Raw genomic sequence first — 14,102 nt, forward strand, 5'->3', positions numbered from 1 at the left:
GGCTGCATGAACGAGTGCCGGGCTGCGAGCTGTCATGCTCCTCGCTCGCACTAAATCCTTCGTTCTGTACGGAGTATCCGTATACGGAGTAGATCTGAGAGCGCGAAGTACCGAGTTGTTGAGAAGCGATTCCGACAACCAGGCATGCTGCACCCCATCTTGTCTGCGTGTTCCACAAGCGAGCGTCATAGGGCTTGACATCAGATGATTTGGGACAATGCTGCCTGGAAGAACTGCTGCCTGCTATGCTATGCCTGCATCGAAACAACTTGTTTGCAACTCGGACCCCTGGGCCCGGATTGATGGGAAGCGGCGATGGTGTGGCTTTCTGATAAGATCGGACCAACTGGTGGGGCGTGTGGACAAACTGGGCTGGCTTCCTTGTCAAAGCTTAATCCCTGCTTACGTACCTGGCCTACCCCAGTTGTCTTGGGTAGGTTTCCAATGCTGAAGAACACAATCCACCCTACCTGAAAGTTGCCAGGAACCTGTTGTATAGGCCCGTACATACCTGCTCGGTATTGTAGGTGTCATTTCGGGACAAAGAGTATAGCGCTTCTTCTCAAGAAGACTGCAAACGAGCTTGAGAGCCAGCCAAGACAGCCGGTTGGAGATTCTCGTTTGACTACTCTAGTAGCAAGGTAGTTAGCGTACTCATGGTTGGTATAGCCAGTCTGATATGGCCAAACTCGTTTGACGGGCCGATTTTGCTGGCGCCCAAACGACTGTGCACACGGGATGGGATAATTGCTATAGCTACCATATCCTGACTATTAGAGGGGGAAATCCTTACGATGACGATGGCATGGATGTCGACAATACGTACGGAGCTAGGCTCCACGATCTGGTCCTGGGCACGTCGAGCTAGTCTGGGTAGGCATCTTGCTGGCAAGCCGGCTCTGAGCATTCTACCGACGTCTTGGCCAGCCGCCTGGGCGAGATTGAGAACAAATCGACCAACAAGTCGGGCCTCAGCAAACCTGGGCAGTCGAGATTCAACGCAAATCCGAGCCGGCATTTCGGTGCAATATTTGTTATTGCTGTTCACCCTCAAGTGCAACAGCGGGACAAAAAACCTAACGTAGGTAGCCATTACTACTGTCCTGACATTTCTGCAGCGGCACCCACCCACACCTACTGCCAACCTAAATCCAAGCGTGTTTTTTGTACCAACGGACGGCATGGTGCGGCCGATGTCTGCCATCCCGCCCCTGTCACGGTTGGCTGGCACATGGGCAACCAAGATTTGCAAAGGAAAGGTTGCCCGGGCCAGAGCAAACCCCTTCTCAAAAAGAAAAGAAAAACCGTTTGTTCGCGTTCCGTGGTTGGCCATAGAACGGGTCTGGAAAAGAAGCAAAAGGACGAAAACCAAGAAGAACTCAAAACAAAAGGCACGTCTGTCCTAAACTTGGACGCAGACGGAGTTGAACAAAGTTAATTAAACAAAACGGCTTCGTTGGAACTGTTTGCTCATTTCTAGAGACAGTTCCAGGATGGCAAACGAGATTTCGCACGCTGCCCACTCAACCTTCTTCGGAGCAGAAACCAAATGGGAGTGTCTCGTCTCGGGGGCGGAATCGAGATTACTCACATGACATTCGGTTCCATCGAGTCCAAATTCCGGCGTCCTATACCGTTTGGCGTTCAGTCATCAACGTGAACCAGTCTCTACTCTACTCCCACCTTCACAGTCGCTCACACACCCACACCCACCCATATCCGTATCAACTCGCGTATTCCACTACGTATGCTAACAAGTATTGACACTAGGTAAGTGCAGTGTAGGCCTGATATTCCCCCGCCAGTCTGCGCCCTTCTATGGGTTAGGCACTTTACTACCTAGGCTGCTGCGTATGCTCTTGTTGTTCGATGCGCGGGCTCTGAAACAAGGCCATAGACAAATGGCGCTCCCCCATCTCACCATCCCGCCTAAGAGCTCGTGTGGAGCTGCCGAATTGCCTTTTCGTTTGACAGCGGACGACGAAGCTCGCATCAAGTCTCGGGCCCTGATCCCTGCTGGTGCCCGGCTGCTACCCCTGTCAGTCGTAGCTGTTAGTCACCTGGAGTTCGGTGCGCCGTTCGCTTTGACCTCTCTTTGGAAGATTCTTCAGACATTCGAAAATGCCAATCATCAAACATGGACTTTGGCGCGCTCGGTCGACTGTCGCGCTCGAGATGAATCCTACCGCCTTGACGTTTGCTGGACGGAGCATTGGCGGCTTTCGATTCCATCATCAAGCCATTTTCCTCACGCCCACTTTTTGCGGATGCAGGCACACCTCCAATCACCCCTCCCGGGCCGGTCTCGCCCCCAACCCAAAGAGGCAGTCACCAGGCCAAGGGACTCGAAACTCAGGACCACTTGCAAGTGCTTTGATCCAAGTAATGTATCCCGATACGCCCACAAATATTCATATTATTATCTGCTATTGCTCAGCAGTCTCAGCGAGCTCAACGAAAGGCCGCCTCCAGATTGAGCCCGCAAGCTCCTCGCCCTCCCGTTGGTCCCAGCCCCGAGTGCATGCGTCTTGATACACCCTGGAACCAATTAATATCAGCATCCAGTCCAGCAAAGGAAGGATTCCCGCTATAAAAAGGTGGATGCGTAATTGCGGGCAGTGTTCTTCCTGGACGCTAGCTATATCGTCACCCTGATGGGGATTAATTGCCCATGTAGCATTGGGGTACTCCCACTGGGCGTAGGCCTAGTCGGAAGCTGTCTTGATAGAGGTCTCTCCATCTCTTTTCTCTTGTTGGATATCAACTCTAGTGTGCATTGGTCAGCACTCTAGAGAGACATAGAGATGAAGATAAAGACAGGAACAGACATACGCACACAGTTTCTGTGCAGGTATGGGTACCTTGCCCAGGATACATTCTGACCAACCGCGTCTTGATGGCGGCACCCTCAGGTCCAGAGACAACGAAGGAGCACAACACCGTTCGGGTCTGTGAATTGCTTGGCAACTTCCACCAGAGCTTCTCCTGCATTAGCGGACTGCTTCTCTCTGTTCCTGAAGGGAAAGAACTACATCTCTTCGATGTGGCACCACGTCCAGGTGCACGCACTCTCAAGCTGATGCAGGCGGGATTCCGTTCCGTTACACCAGGGAGACGGACAGGTTCTCGAAGGGGAGGCTTGGGCGGACAGACCGGCAAGGCCACGTTTTCAGCACATGACGCAAGTACATACATACACTACGACATGCTCATGAGGCCCTATCCTGTCTTACCAGTCGCCACCCGACTATCGCAATATAAGTGCCGCACCTACAATGACATACAAACAAATGGGATCGAATCCGACTGTGCTAGAACTTCTTTGGAGGTTCTGTCAGTAAGATTTGCTCCCTGAGGTAGCGTTACCTGAGGTGGAGCGAAGACAGCGGTGCGGGGAAGTTTGGCCCTGGGTGCCCTGGTCCTGGCTAGGCAAGCAAGGGCCCCCGAACTGGCCGCTCTGTGCCCGGTCAGTGAAGTGTATGGATGCTGGATAGGTGTCCGGGCATACAATACTACCGCACATACATACTGTGTACACGGGAAACCGTCCAGGTGGCCTAACGAGAACAGTGTCTAAGCTTGCGTTCTCCAACAGCAAGCTCACTCTTTCGGGTGGGCTGGTGTCGGTAGCGTCCAACTGGTGCCACAAATTGGCGGGAGACGCGTCTGTATTCATCCGTTCCGGGGAGACCAATGCCCTGAGATTACGGGATGCTGGTCATGGGAAGATACGTAGGTACTTTCCAACCTTGGAACCCACAAGATGGAACAGGCCGTCTCCTTAAGGGCCGGGAGATGGCTTGCCTCATTTTCCCCAGCGTACGGAGTACAGTACAGTATGCTGTACTCGGTCCCGACAATGGAGGGCTAGGAGTTACGGATACAGAATACAGAAAATGATCCTGACGGGAATCTGTACAAACAGAACAGCAAAATGGCTCTGCCCGGAGGTTTATGAGCTCGGGTATTATAATGGGTGTCCTGGCTAATCGATGGAACCAAAAGGACAGATGAATTTGTTCAGCAAAACCCCGAACCTAACAAAGCTCTGGAAAGTTGAACGGCCAAGGAAGGGAGAATGAGCCTGGAAAAAGAGAGCCTTGCTCCGTGTTTATGCATGCATGCAGCGCACAGACAACAGAACCCAGAACGGAACTGTCGGACACTGCGTCGTTCAATGCCGGGACAGGCCGTTGTTCGAGAAGAATGCACTTGCCTCTGCCTGAGAGCCTTGACTCTCGAGACGCCGCTCTCGCGCGCCGGGATAAGGAGCAGCAGCAGCACTAGAAGCTCAGAGAAGCCATCAGGCCTCGCAGGCATTGGAGAAGAGCAGCCACTGGCGCTTGGAAGCCGAGGAAATGAAGCCACCAGTTGCTCCTGTGCTTCGTGATAAGAGACCTCACATCATGCGCCGCCGCCAGACACATGGCCCACCTTGGGTTAGGCTGTCTCGGGGTCGCACAGAGGGGTAGACTGCAGAGTGCATCATCAGTACCTGAAGAAGACAGCACCCGCGTCTTGCATATTTGTGAGTTTCAGTACTGGTTGGCGCTTGCAGACTAGCGTGCTCCACACTTAGACCACAATCTTTTTTAACACCCACCCCGCGTCCTATTTGGGGCAGGCTCGAGTACGGTACAAGTTCTCCTTGCAACAGGTACTATACACAACTGGAAGAGGCAAGTCTCGGAGCATTCCATCTTTGCACAGACCATCGTGGTCGAAATGGGAAAGGGACAAGATAGCGGGCGCATTTCTCAGCGCGGTGGCGCTCGCTGGGCATCGTGTTGGCCACTTCCGGCAGTGGCTGACATTTATCCAGAATGGCCCTCTGCGCCTTGGCGGGTACCGGGTACCTTGCCTTTGCTGAACCGAGACACTCGAGCTTTCCCCAGGCCCACGCCGCGGCGCGCGCGCGGGCGGCTTCAGGACCTCGAGCTCTTCTCGTGCAGGCCCTTTGCTTTTTTTTCTTTCCTTCGGATCGATTTCTCCAAGTTTTCCCCACCACAGCAAAGCCAAAAGCTTCAAGCCAAGCAGCAAGCCACGTCTCTTGGGGTTGCTAGGTTGCGCCGCGTAGGAAGAGGGGGAGGGAGCTGACTATTTTTTTTTTAAAAAAAAATTAAGAAGCACCTAATACCTTACCTAGCACCGCAGGGCAGCTTGTCTGTCAAGTCAACCCACCACCTACCTACCTAGCCTACATTTTTTATGTGATGGGGCGAAATAAAGTACCTGGCCGGACTAGTGGTTGCGGAGGCGGCGGCGGGTGCAGCTCGCGCAAAGCGCACCCCACGAGAAGGAAGAAACAGAAGGATGGCGCTTGGGTTCGGGCATCTCAAGCTCCCCACGCCGCCGACTGTCTTCATGCCCCCGTGAGGCGTCGGACCCAGAGCATACCCAAGAGACGTTTGGAAGAAGGAGAAAGAGAGAGATTCAAGGACCGCCGACGCCGCCAAGCAGCTCCAGCTCCCGCCAGTGGGTGTCAAGTCGAGTCGAATCGAGTCGTGTCGTGTCGTGTCGTGTCACTGCGAAAATCTCCTGCGGCGTTGGCGTCTGTCGTCCCATCTCTCACGCACCCTGGTCGGCCCTGCCCGCTCTGACCACCCTTGTCTTGACAGTACCCTACCCTACCTGGGAGGTAGGGTATGTATCTGCTCGACTTGTCTGCCCGCCACCGTCCACTGTCGTTTTACGTGGGGCGCCATCAGCCGATGAGATGAGATATGGGCTGCTGCTAGCATCTGCTGCTAGTATCTGCCCTAGTGTTAGCACAACTCAACGGTCCGCCCGTTCTCCATGTTGAGCAAGCCCGCAGAGGTTGCCAAGCTATCCGTATCCATTCTCGAGCTGCACCACCTTCTTCACCACCTCCGTACTATGTACCCAAGGCAACCTCTACCAGTACCTGCCTTACCTACCGACCTTGCCTACTACCCAAGCACATGGACGTACCGTATTGGACTTGTGTACAACACATACACGTCCGTGTATGTGTGTACAAACGCCTAGGAGTGGAGTGTGTCGGAAGAGGTAACGGGAGGTAATGGGAGGTAAGGTATGTATTCGGATGTACATAGTACGGGGTACATTAATCCATTCTGGATTCTGTTGTCTTTACACTAAGGCACCTATCGAGTCTAGCCCGTTCGGAACGCCCACCCATGTATCCCGTCCATATGTGCCCCAGATGTGACTGTTGGCTTTCAATTCTATCCGCCTCCGGAGACTTCAACTGCCTTACGCTACAGAGTTGTCCAGGGGCCCCGGACGGCGGATGGGTGAGGCCCTGGGCCCTGGAAGCCTTGGGAAACCCTGCTGGAGGTGGAGGGAGATATGCCCTTGCTGAGAGCCCCTAGTAGCATCTGGTCTAGACATCGTCCTTCCTCGCCGTCAATCATATCACGCTCCGTTAGCCAGTCTATTATTACTGCCCGCCCACCACTCTCACTCGAGTGTATGCATACTGTATGTACATACAAAGTACAGCGGCCCTGACTGTGAGGCACTCCGACCTCGTTCGCGCCTTGACTGCGACTTAGCATGCCGATATAGCTATATCTCGTCTACCACCCCCATCCCATTTCGTCCGTCTCATCGCACCCCCCCCCCCCCCCAAGCCCTTATTACGTGTGACGGGTTCCAGAAAATCATCGCCATCTCAACCAGACATTCCGGCCAGCCTCCTTGCTCCACTTGCAGTGTCCTCCACCGGGCGGCCAAGCCTCGATCTGCACACCACACACTCACGCACTTATTTTTTTCTCTCTTTCCTTCTCACACACATCACGCATGCACAACACTAGCATACTCGCCCACCCCACGTCAGACACGGCATTGTGCCCTTGACTGGCTATCCCGCTCTCCGCTCTCCGGATTTGCATCGCACCTGCGCCATCTCATCTTGGTTGTGCCTTAACCCTGGCTGGCTGGCTTGCTAGGTAGCTTGGTTGGCTGACGGACTGACTGAAGAATACATCCTGTCTGTCGGTGCAGTGTTGCTTGCTTGCTTGTCCTGTCCTGTCTGCCTGTCCCTTCTTCGGCCTTCAAAAGTCCTGATTTCCCCAAGAAACCCGCGGACCAGGGATCCCCCTTCGACACATCTACCTACCTGCTTTGGTCCCGAAAACGAATATCGACGACTGCCAAGCACCTGGACTTCCATCCAAAGCCGCCCTCGAACCTTGTCCCGCCCTACCCTGCCCTGCCCTGCCCTGCCCTGCCGCTGCCGCCGCAGCTGTCACTTGTCACCTAACTGCCCGCCTCGCCGGACCCGGACCCAGACCCAGACACTGCCAGACCCAGGCTCCCCATACATAGCTCTCCACACAGCTCCCTAACGGCACCGATCAACGCTCACGCTATCTAGCTTTTGGCTATTTGACGTGTTGCGCCAGCCTGAACACTAGACCTATCCAAGGTATGTACACACGTCGAATCGTCTTGTTGAGTTAGCCCCTTACTTGGCTTGTTTGCTCCGCTTGGTGGTGTGCCGGGACCCAGCACTCGGTGGTCGGAAGGCAGCTCGATTGGGGACCGGAGCGAGGCGGGCAGGAGAGCACAAACAAGACCAAGACCTCTCTCCAGGCATATTCCGGGGGTGGAGAAGGGGGGGCAAGGGACACCTCAGTGGCGGCCATCCTGAGCACCATTGCAATCCCTTAGACTCTTACCTACCTTGCCTCGGTCCCAAGGGCTCTGTCCCTTGGGTTACCCTCCTACCCTGGGCGGCGGCCTGCCCTTTGCTACGTGAGCTCCGTCTCCCGCCTGGTCCCTTCTGCCGTCCGTCTCCAAGTGTCCAGTGTCCAGTGGTGTCCATCCAGTCAGTCAGTCAGCCAGTCTGGCTGGCTGGCAGCACGTCTCCAAATCCGGCCGCTTCCAACCCTCCGCGACCCGCAGCCGCATCATCGCCTACCTACCCTTACCTGATACGTGCAGTTGCACTTACACTTGCATTTGCAGACTGCAGATACCTGAAGCATTCCATCTAACCGTTTGCCTGTCCGTCTTGTATGTACAGTGCCCTCCACGATCCGACGTCAACCTCTCTCGAGGTTTGCTTGCCGGCATTGTCCAGCATCTGGCCCTGCCTGCCTGCCTGCCTACCTGCGAGCAGTCCCATCCCATCCCCGCCCTCTGAGACGGCCGACACTTCGCCCAAAGGACAAAGCTACCGTACCTCACGCGCTGCATTACACCACGAGCCCTCGGCAGAGTAGGCCCCACCTTGACCACGCCCCCTTGCGGACCTGCATTGCTTACTTGCTCCAGTCCCCCTCACCCAATACGTTCACGCCCTTGGTGCCCACGTCTGTCCTTCTCTCACCCACTTCCTAGCTCTCTCTCTGCAGCTTTATTATACCTCCTCCCCGGCGCCGCTCCCCTCCGTGTAACTTTGTTGCCCTCCTCTTGGTTGTCAACGTTCTTCGACTATAAGCCACCTCTCGCAGCTCCTGTCTGTCCTTTGCCGTTGAAACAAACCAGACGCTCCCTCTCCACGTCTCTGGAGCCTGTCGATATCTCAGCTCTTCACGCCACAGTAAATAAACATACCGGTATAAGCCGGAGCACTACCCGGTGCCAGCGGCCTCGGTTGACACGCCTTGGAACCCGAAGTAACTGAGTTTGGATTTTTGGATTTTAAATTGGGCCTCTTCCCTTGCGACAAGAGTCTACAACAACCGAGCCTCTCAACTACTGGAGCAATAGGCACATGCCTACCCGCTCACTCAACCTCGAAGCACGAGCGCAGACTTGAGAGCCGGCGAGAAAGAAGCGAGCGAGATCGCGTCATGCCACAGCCCCAGTTCCGAACCTACCTCGACACCTCTCTCGCAAACAGCTGAAGGAAGGCGCAAATTTGCTTCCGCCTCTTAGCACGTGTCTGCCACCAAGGTTCCTTCTTTGTGGCCAGCAACTGGTCTTGCCAAAGTCAAGCTTTCGGGTTAGACTTTGTGGCGCCTCTCAGCCGTGGGTTTCCCAATATCACGATCAACCTTGTGTTCTCAACAGGACCCGCCATTCTTTGCCAAACTCGTGGCAAGATAAAAAAGAGGTTCGTTATAGTTTCAGGCTCGGAGGAAGCTCTGTGCATTTGATATCAATTTTCATGTCGGCTTTTCCTCGCCCGTTCCAAACTCTTGGAACTTGTTGTCCTCATACATCACCATCCACTGATTACCTACTCAAACTCTGAATACCACAACGCCTCCCAAAACCAGTACTAACAACTTGGTCCTCGTGTCTAGCTTTGCCCCGCAGCAGCCACAGATATCTGAACCACGGTTCTTTGAAGCAGGACAGACGACACGTTTGGCGGACCACCCAAAAACGTGCCTCCATTGTCGGCGGCATGGCGTATACACTCCACGATACCGACTACACCCTGGTGGTGCGGCAACAGCCCGAGAGGGCCCGGGTCGCCATCGGCAAGGAGAAAGGTATGATTGCCCACCTACCTCCAGGCCCCGTCCCGTGCCTTTCACAGGGAGGGCCACGACGACTTGGGTGGGGAGCATCTGTAAACTAATTTTCAAGACGCAGACCGCAAGCCGATCGACCCCTATCCCATTGTCCAGCTCAACGTCAGCCCTCGCAAGGACCCGGGCAAGACGTTCCTGCAGAATCCCTACCTCATGTTGACGGCGAGGCTGCTCCGCGCCCACAAGGACGGCGAGAGCCCGCCAAACGGCTCGGACCTGCTGCCCGAGGCCAAGGAGAACGATCTCCTGGGCACCGTCGTCTCGTCTCTGTACAGCCTCAAGGACACGGACAACACACAGGGCGGCTTCTTCGTTTTTGGAGACCTCTCGGTGCGAAAGGAGGGCATATATAAGCTCGAGTTCATACTTTTCGAGCTCAAGATGAGCACGCGGGAGTGCCTGATGCGGGCGCGGACCGAGTCGAAAAAGTTCAAAGTCTATCCGCACAAGGAGTTTCCCGGACTGGACGAGTCGACGTTTTTGACGCGGTCCTTCAGCGATCAGGGCGTGCGCCTCCGCCTCCGCAAGGACTCGCGGAACGTGACGACGAGAAAGCGCAACCTCAAGATTGCTCACACGTTTGGCGAAATGAGAGACTCGGCTGCGCACCAGCAGCAGTATGGGCCCAACCACGGCAGCCCTGAGGTGAGCCCCATCGGGCAGCCGCACCACCTGCGCCGCTCGAGCAGCCTGCACGATTCGGGGGTCGCCGTGGGACACATGGACCGGTCCAGGGGCTCGATGGGCCCGCAGGGCAGCCCCTACTTCAGCGAGTCGCCGCAGAGCATGCGGGGCGAGTACGGCGGCGCGTACGGCTACGCGGGCGGCTACGACGAGCGGTCCAACAAGCGGCAGCGGACAATGGATTCTGGCGACGGCAACCACAACTACGACAGCGGGTACTCGCCCTACGCGCAAGCCGGCCCGCGGACGGTGCCGGATCCCATGGCGCAATACCCCATCTCGAGCAGCTTCGCCGTGCCGCCCACCCAGACCGCCATGGCCGGCCTGCCCATCCCGAGCCATCCCACACACTACAGCAGCGCTCCGAGAACACACGATGGCCAGCTCCACCCGGAGCGCGGCGTCGAGCTCCATGTCAACACTTTCTCGCCCTACACAAATTTCCCGCCAGACTCGCAATTATAGTGTAGCCACTGCTGCTACCGCAACGGCTTTTGACGCCTCTAATATACCCGTCACCTTTTTCTTTTTTTCATTCTCGTATTTATTTTCCTAATCCACCACCCACTCTGCTCTTACTGGATAGCGCGCCACGCGCTTGTTTGGATTCTCCTTTGCATAATTCACTCCCCAAGCACTATGTCGGGTACAAAATGGTTGTCGGAAGTGCATAGCAGCCCAATTTGGGTGCCAGTATTATTTTTGGCGTTTCCAAGAATTGCTCGGAAAGCATTGACGCGGGCCTCGAGGGCGTAGGGAGACAAAGACGAAGCCTGGGAAGAAGATTGTGGTATACAATAAGCGAGGTCGGCCTCTTCGGGACTCGACGAGTCATGTTCTTGTGGGTTAGGTTCTTGGGCTGGGCGGCGTTTTCGAGGAGGGTTGGTTGGCTGGGACTCGACGGAAGATACTTCCGAAGCGTTGCTGCTGCGGCGGCGACGGCGGCGGCGGCCATCTTGCTGGGATAATTGTTGCTTGCCTGGCTGGGTCGGCGGTGTACCCAACAGTGGTACAGAATGTTGCTGCCGGCTTGGTGCCAGGGAGCCAATGGCGTCTTGTTCTTTTTGGATTTTCTCATGCCCCTGTTGCTCGTTTTCTTGCTGTTGTTGTTCGTGATGGTTAATCCTCGGCAAGGACGGCTCAGCAACGCTGCTCGAGGTGGTGGTGGTGCTAGCTTGGCTGTCCCAAGCGGGTAGCAGCCCCAAGATAGAGGCTAATTTTGCATATTCTGGCTTCATGAGTTCGTCGTGCCGAAATTTCACGCTCTCGCTAGAGCATAGGCGACCGAAGAGGTCGGCAATTATGATGTCTGGGGTTTAAAAAAATTAGATTATTATATCCTCGATTTCTTTCGCCCGATGCTTTTTTTTCATGAATTGAAGGTGTCATGTTTTTAGCTGATGAAAAGATGGGGATTAAACGTAGCTAATTGGAATAATACTTGCGTTTTTCGTACCACTCGGCTGGCGAGACGGTGCATGGCCAGACATCTCTGGGCCGGAAAGCCCCAACGAGATGGCACAGCTCCTGGTAGGACGAGTGTCGAGAGTAGGGGAATGTGATGACGCTTGGCAAGGTCTCTCTTTCTCTGTCGTTGTCGCCTCCTATTGATTCTGGGCGGTCCTGCTGGTATTGGTTGTTACTTTTGCCTGTCGAGGCCGGTAACTGCTGCTGTCTGTAGGGCATTGATTTCTGGGCGATGTTTTCGAGGGCGGCCCGCAGTTCCGTCTCGTTGTTGTCACTGAAGTTCGAGAAGCCAACGTCGAGTGGGATTTTGCGGCCGGCTGCAGCGGCGTTGAGTAGGAAGAGGCGAATCTGTTCCTTGTCCTTGGAGTTCTCACTAGCTTCGTTGTCATTGGCGGTGGTGGCGAGAGAGGACGGGGTTTGTGGGTTCTCGACAGCATTAAGGGAAATTCTGTATAGGGGGTTAGTTGGTGAGATAATTGGTTTGGTGTCTTTTCTTGAACTGTATCAGAAGTTCAAAGGAAGGGGCAAGTAAGAAACAACGCGGCTGAGATCTAAGCAACTCACATGTCGAGAAGAGACTCGATATCGGAGGGAGAGAGATAATCCAGCTCAACCTCGCGCTCTAGGTCGTCGCCGCCGCCGCCAACGCCGACCTCTGCAATGTCCTGTCCGTCGGGGAGGCGGGCGGTAATGGGCCGAATCCAAACAACACCCCCGCGGCTGGACTGCTCCACGACCGTCTGGCAGTAGTTGCCTTTCTCGCAGCTGTGAAGACGAATACGCTCCCCGTGAGTGTCAACATCGTGGAGCGTCGTCAGACAGCCGGAGTGGTGCGTGTTGCCGTAAATGAAGCCAACCAGCGGCGCGGCTTCAGGGCACAGGTGGAATTGCTGTTGATGTTGCGGTAGCCGTGCGGTTCCAGTGCTGATGCTGGTGCCGTCAGAGCCCCCTTTTGCTACAAGGGAGCTATAAATGAGCATTTTGTACTCGTCGACGTGGATCTGTATTTTATTCGTCAGCTCAATTGACAATACACTTTTTGTACATGGCGAGCGGCCGTAGAGAACACACGTGAGCAGATAGACAGATTTACCTTGCTATTTAGAAGTTTGGAGAGAGCAATCCAAACATCTTCGTATCTAACATACGTCTTAGCACGGGCTCAGAGAGGAGCTTAATATGTCAGACATACCCATAGGTCCAGGCCTGGAAATGAAAAATGGTGTCGGCAGGGTATCTGGCTACCTTCTCCAGTAGCTCACGCAGGCCGTCGGATTTGGGTGGGAATTCAACGTCATCGTCAATGAAGGAGGTGTCGAGGTATATGGTGTCAATGGTTTTAAAGCCGTATGAGTACTCGATCAACGAAGGCGACCTCACTAGCGTGTTTACAAACCACGGCTCGCTGCGGATGTCTCCCGTGTAAAGAGCAGCCTTGCCCTGGCCTTCGAATACTGTTCGATCACCAACAGTTCAGTACATACTGCCGCCGTGCCAGGTATTGCGAGGTGGGAAAAGACGTACAAAACATCACAGCTCCCGGACAATGGTTGGCGTTGAAAAGAGTGACCCGGATATGGTTACCGGGCTCAAGCTCCAGGGTCGTTGGCGTATCCAACGGCAGCGGTTTCTTTACACTTTGTGTTAGCGATGGTCATACCGATTATGCAGGATTGTTGTTGGATGTTATCCTACGAGCAAGGTTTTGAGGTGCTTATATCTCTGGATCCGGGCCTCCAAGATGCCCTTAGCATAGTTTATGCGGCAGGGGAACCTCTCAAGGCGGAGAAGCATCTCCTTGGTGGCTGCAGAACAATAGACGCTACCGAAGCCAGTCAGAAGGCTTCTCAGGACGCTCACCATGCGAGGGTAGGCATAGACAAGATTGCATAGTGTCTCCAGTGTCTTACAAGGGCGACCGCAGGCTCTCAAGACCCGCGAGGTGGTCGCTGTGCACATGGCTCAGGAAACATGCCAGCGGTGGGCGAAGATGTGCGTGGTTACGAAAAAAGTCAACTGCAGCACAATACGGGTCTCGTCAGAAACCGAACTCGGGCATTCCTTGCAAGCGCGAAGAGCGGGAAACATGCCTCGGATATCGGGAAACTCGGCCACCAGGCCGTTGAAGGTTGACATGGCGAGCAACAAATCCGGTCCCGTCACCCAGAGCCCCAAAGGTATTGGTGGCGTCGTTGCAACTGCTAGTAGCGGTCGCGCGGGTGCAACCAAGCTAAATCGTGAATGAGGTACGTAGTAGGTCTGTACGAACAAGGTGTTCGTACTAATAAGCACTTTGTCTACTTCCCTTTCCCTAGCTCTCGAGGCTTTTAGATGAATCCCAACTTTTCCGCATAGAATACACATGTCCTAAGCAGAATGTGAATGATGAATACTGAGGTGCGTGGAACTTAGCCAGCCTCGGCAGCTTCCACCGTTAAAATTCTTTAGGTCGCGCTGTTGCCTTTTCTGTGA

General features: G+C 54.7%; 6 protein-coding genes across 6 annotated transcripts; 2 read left to right on the top strand and 4 right to left on the bottom strand.

The window, feature by feature from the left end:
• Window positions 1-364: 364 nt before the first annotated feature.
• On the bottom strand, window positions 365-912 carry B0T26DRAFT_722420 (uncharacterized protein; the record flags this gene model as incomplete). The annotated part of the gene is made up of 1 exon (XM_060442589.1): window positions 365-912. A coding segment is annotated over exon 1 (277 nt), but the record flags the coding sequence as incomplete, so codon positions are not given.
• A 609-nt stretch (window positions 913-1,521) lies between these two features.
• B0T26DRAFT_415536 (uncharacterized protein) lies at window positions 1,522-2,718 on the top strand. Its single transcript, XM_060434890.1, has one exon. The coding sequence runs from the start codon at window positions 1,854-1,856 to the stop codon at window positions 2,475-2,477; it is 624 nt and encodes a 207-aa protein (XP_060292962.1). The 5' UTR covers window positions 1,522-1,853; the 3' UTR covers window positions 2,478-2,718.
• A 4,480-nt stretch (window positions 2,719-7,198) lies between these two features.
• Window positions 7,199-8,003, bottom strand: B0T26DRAFT_722428 (uncharacterized protein). The gene has a single exon (XM_060442590.1). It carries the CDS (start codon window positions 7,647-7,649, stop codon window positions 7,449-7,451), a length of 201 nt encoding a protein of 66 aa, XP_060292963.1. The 5' UTR covers window positions 7,650-8,003; the 3' UTR covers window positions 7,199-7,448.
• A 1,346-nt stretch (window positions 8,004-9,349) lies between these two features.
• B0T26DRAFT_754828 (velvet factor-domain-containing protein) lies at window positions 9,350-10,628 on the top strand (the record flags this gene model as incomplete). Its single annotated transcript, XM_060445870.1, has 2 exons — window positions 9,350-9,437; window positions 9,541-10,628. 2 exons carry the CDS (start codon window positions 9,350-9,352, stop codon window positions 10,626-10,628), a joined length of 1,176 nt encoding a protein of 391 aa, XP_060292964.1.
• Window positions 10,629-10,682: 54 nt separating this feature from the next.
• On the bottom strand, window positions 10,683-11,592 carry B0T26DRAFT_415726 (uncharacterized protein). Its single transcript, XM_060434891.1, has one exon. It carries the CDS (start codon window positions 11,399-11,401, stop codon window positions 10,787-10,789), a length of 615 nt encoding a protein of 204 aa, XP_060292965.1. The 5' UTR covers window positions 11,402-11,592; the 3' UTR covers window positions 10,683-10,786.
• B0T26DRAFT_754829 (beta-lactamase-like protein) lies at window positions 11,589-13,766 on the bottom strand (the record flags this gene model as incomplete). Its single annotated transcript, XM_060445871.1, has 8 exons — window positions 11,589-12,078; window positions 12,195-12,631; window positions 12,724-12,769; window positions 12,823-13,084; window positions 13,155-13,260; window positions 13,326-13,452; window positions 13,541-13,579; window positions 13,648-13,766. 8 exons carry the CDS (start codon window positions 13,764-13,766, stop codon window positions 11,589-11,591), a joined length of 1,626 nt encoding a protein of 541 aa, XP_060292966.1.
• Between the last annotated feature and the right edge of the window lie 336 nt (window positions 13,767-14,102).

This window comes from Lasiosphaeria miniovina (assembly GCF_030549165.1).
Source record: "Lasiosphaeria miniovina strain SMH2392-1A chromosome Unknown B0T26scaffold_6, whole genome shotgun sequence".
NCBI lineage: Eukaryota > Fungi > Ascomycota > Sordariomycetes > Sordariales > Lasiosphaeriaceae > Lasiosphaeria > Lasiosphaeria miniovina.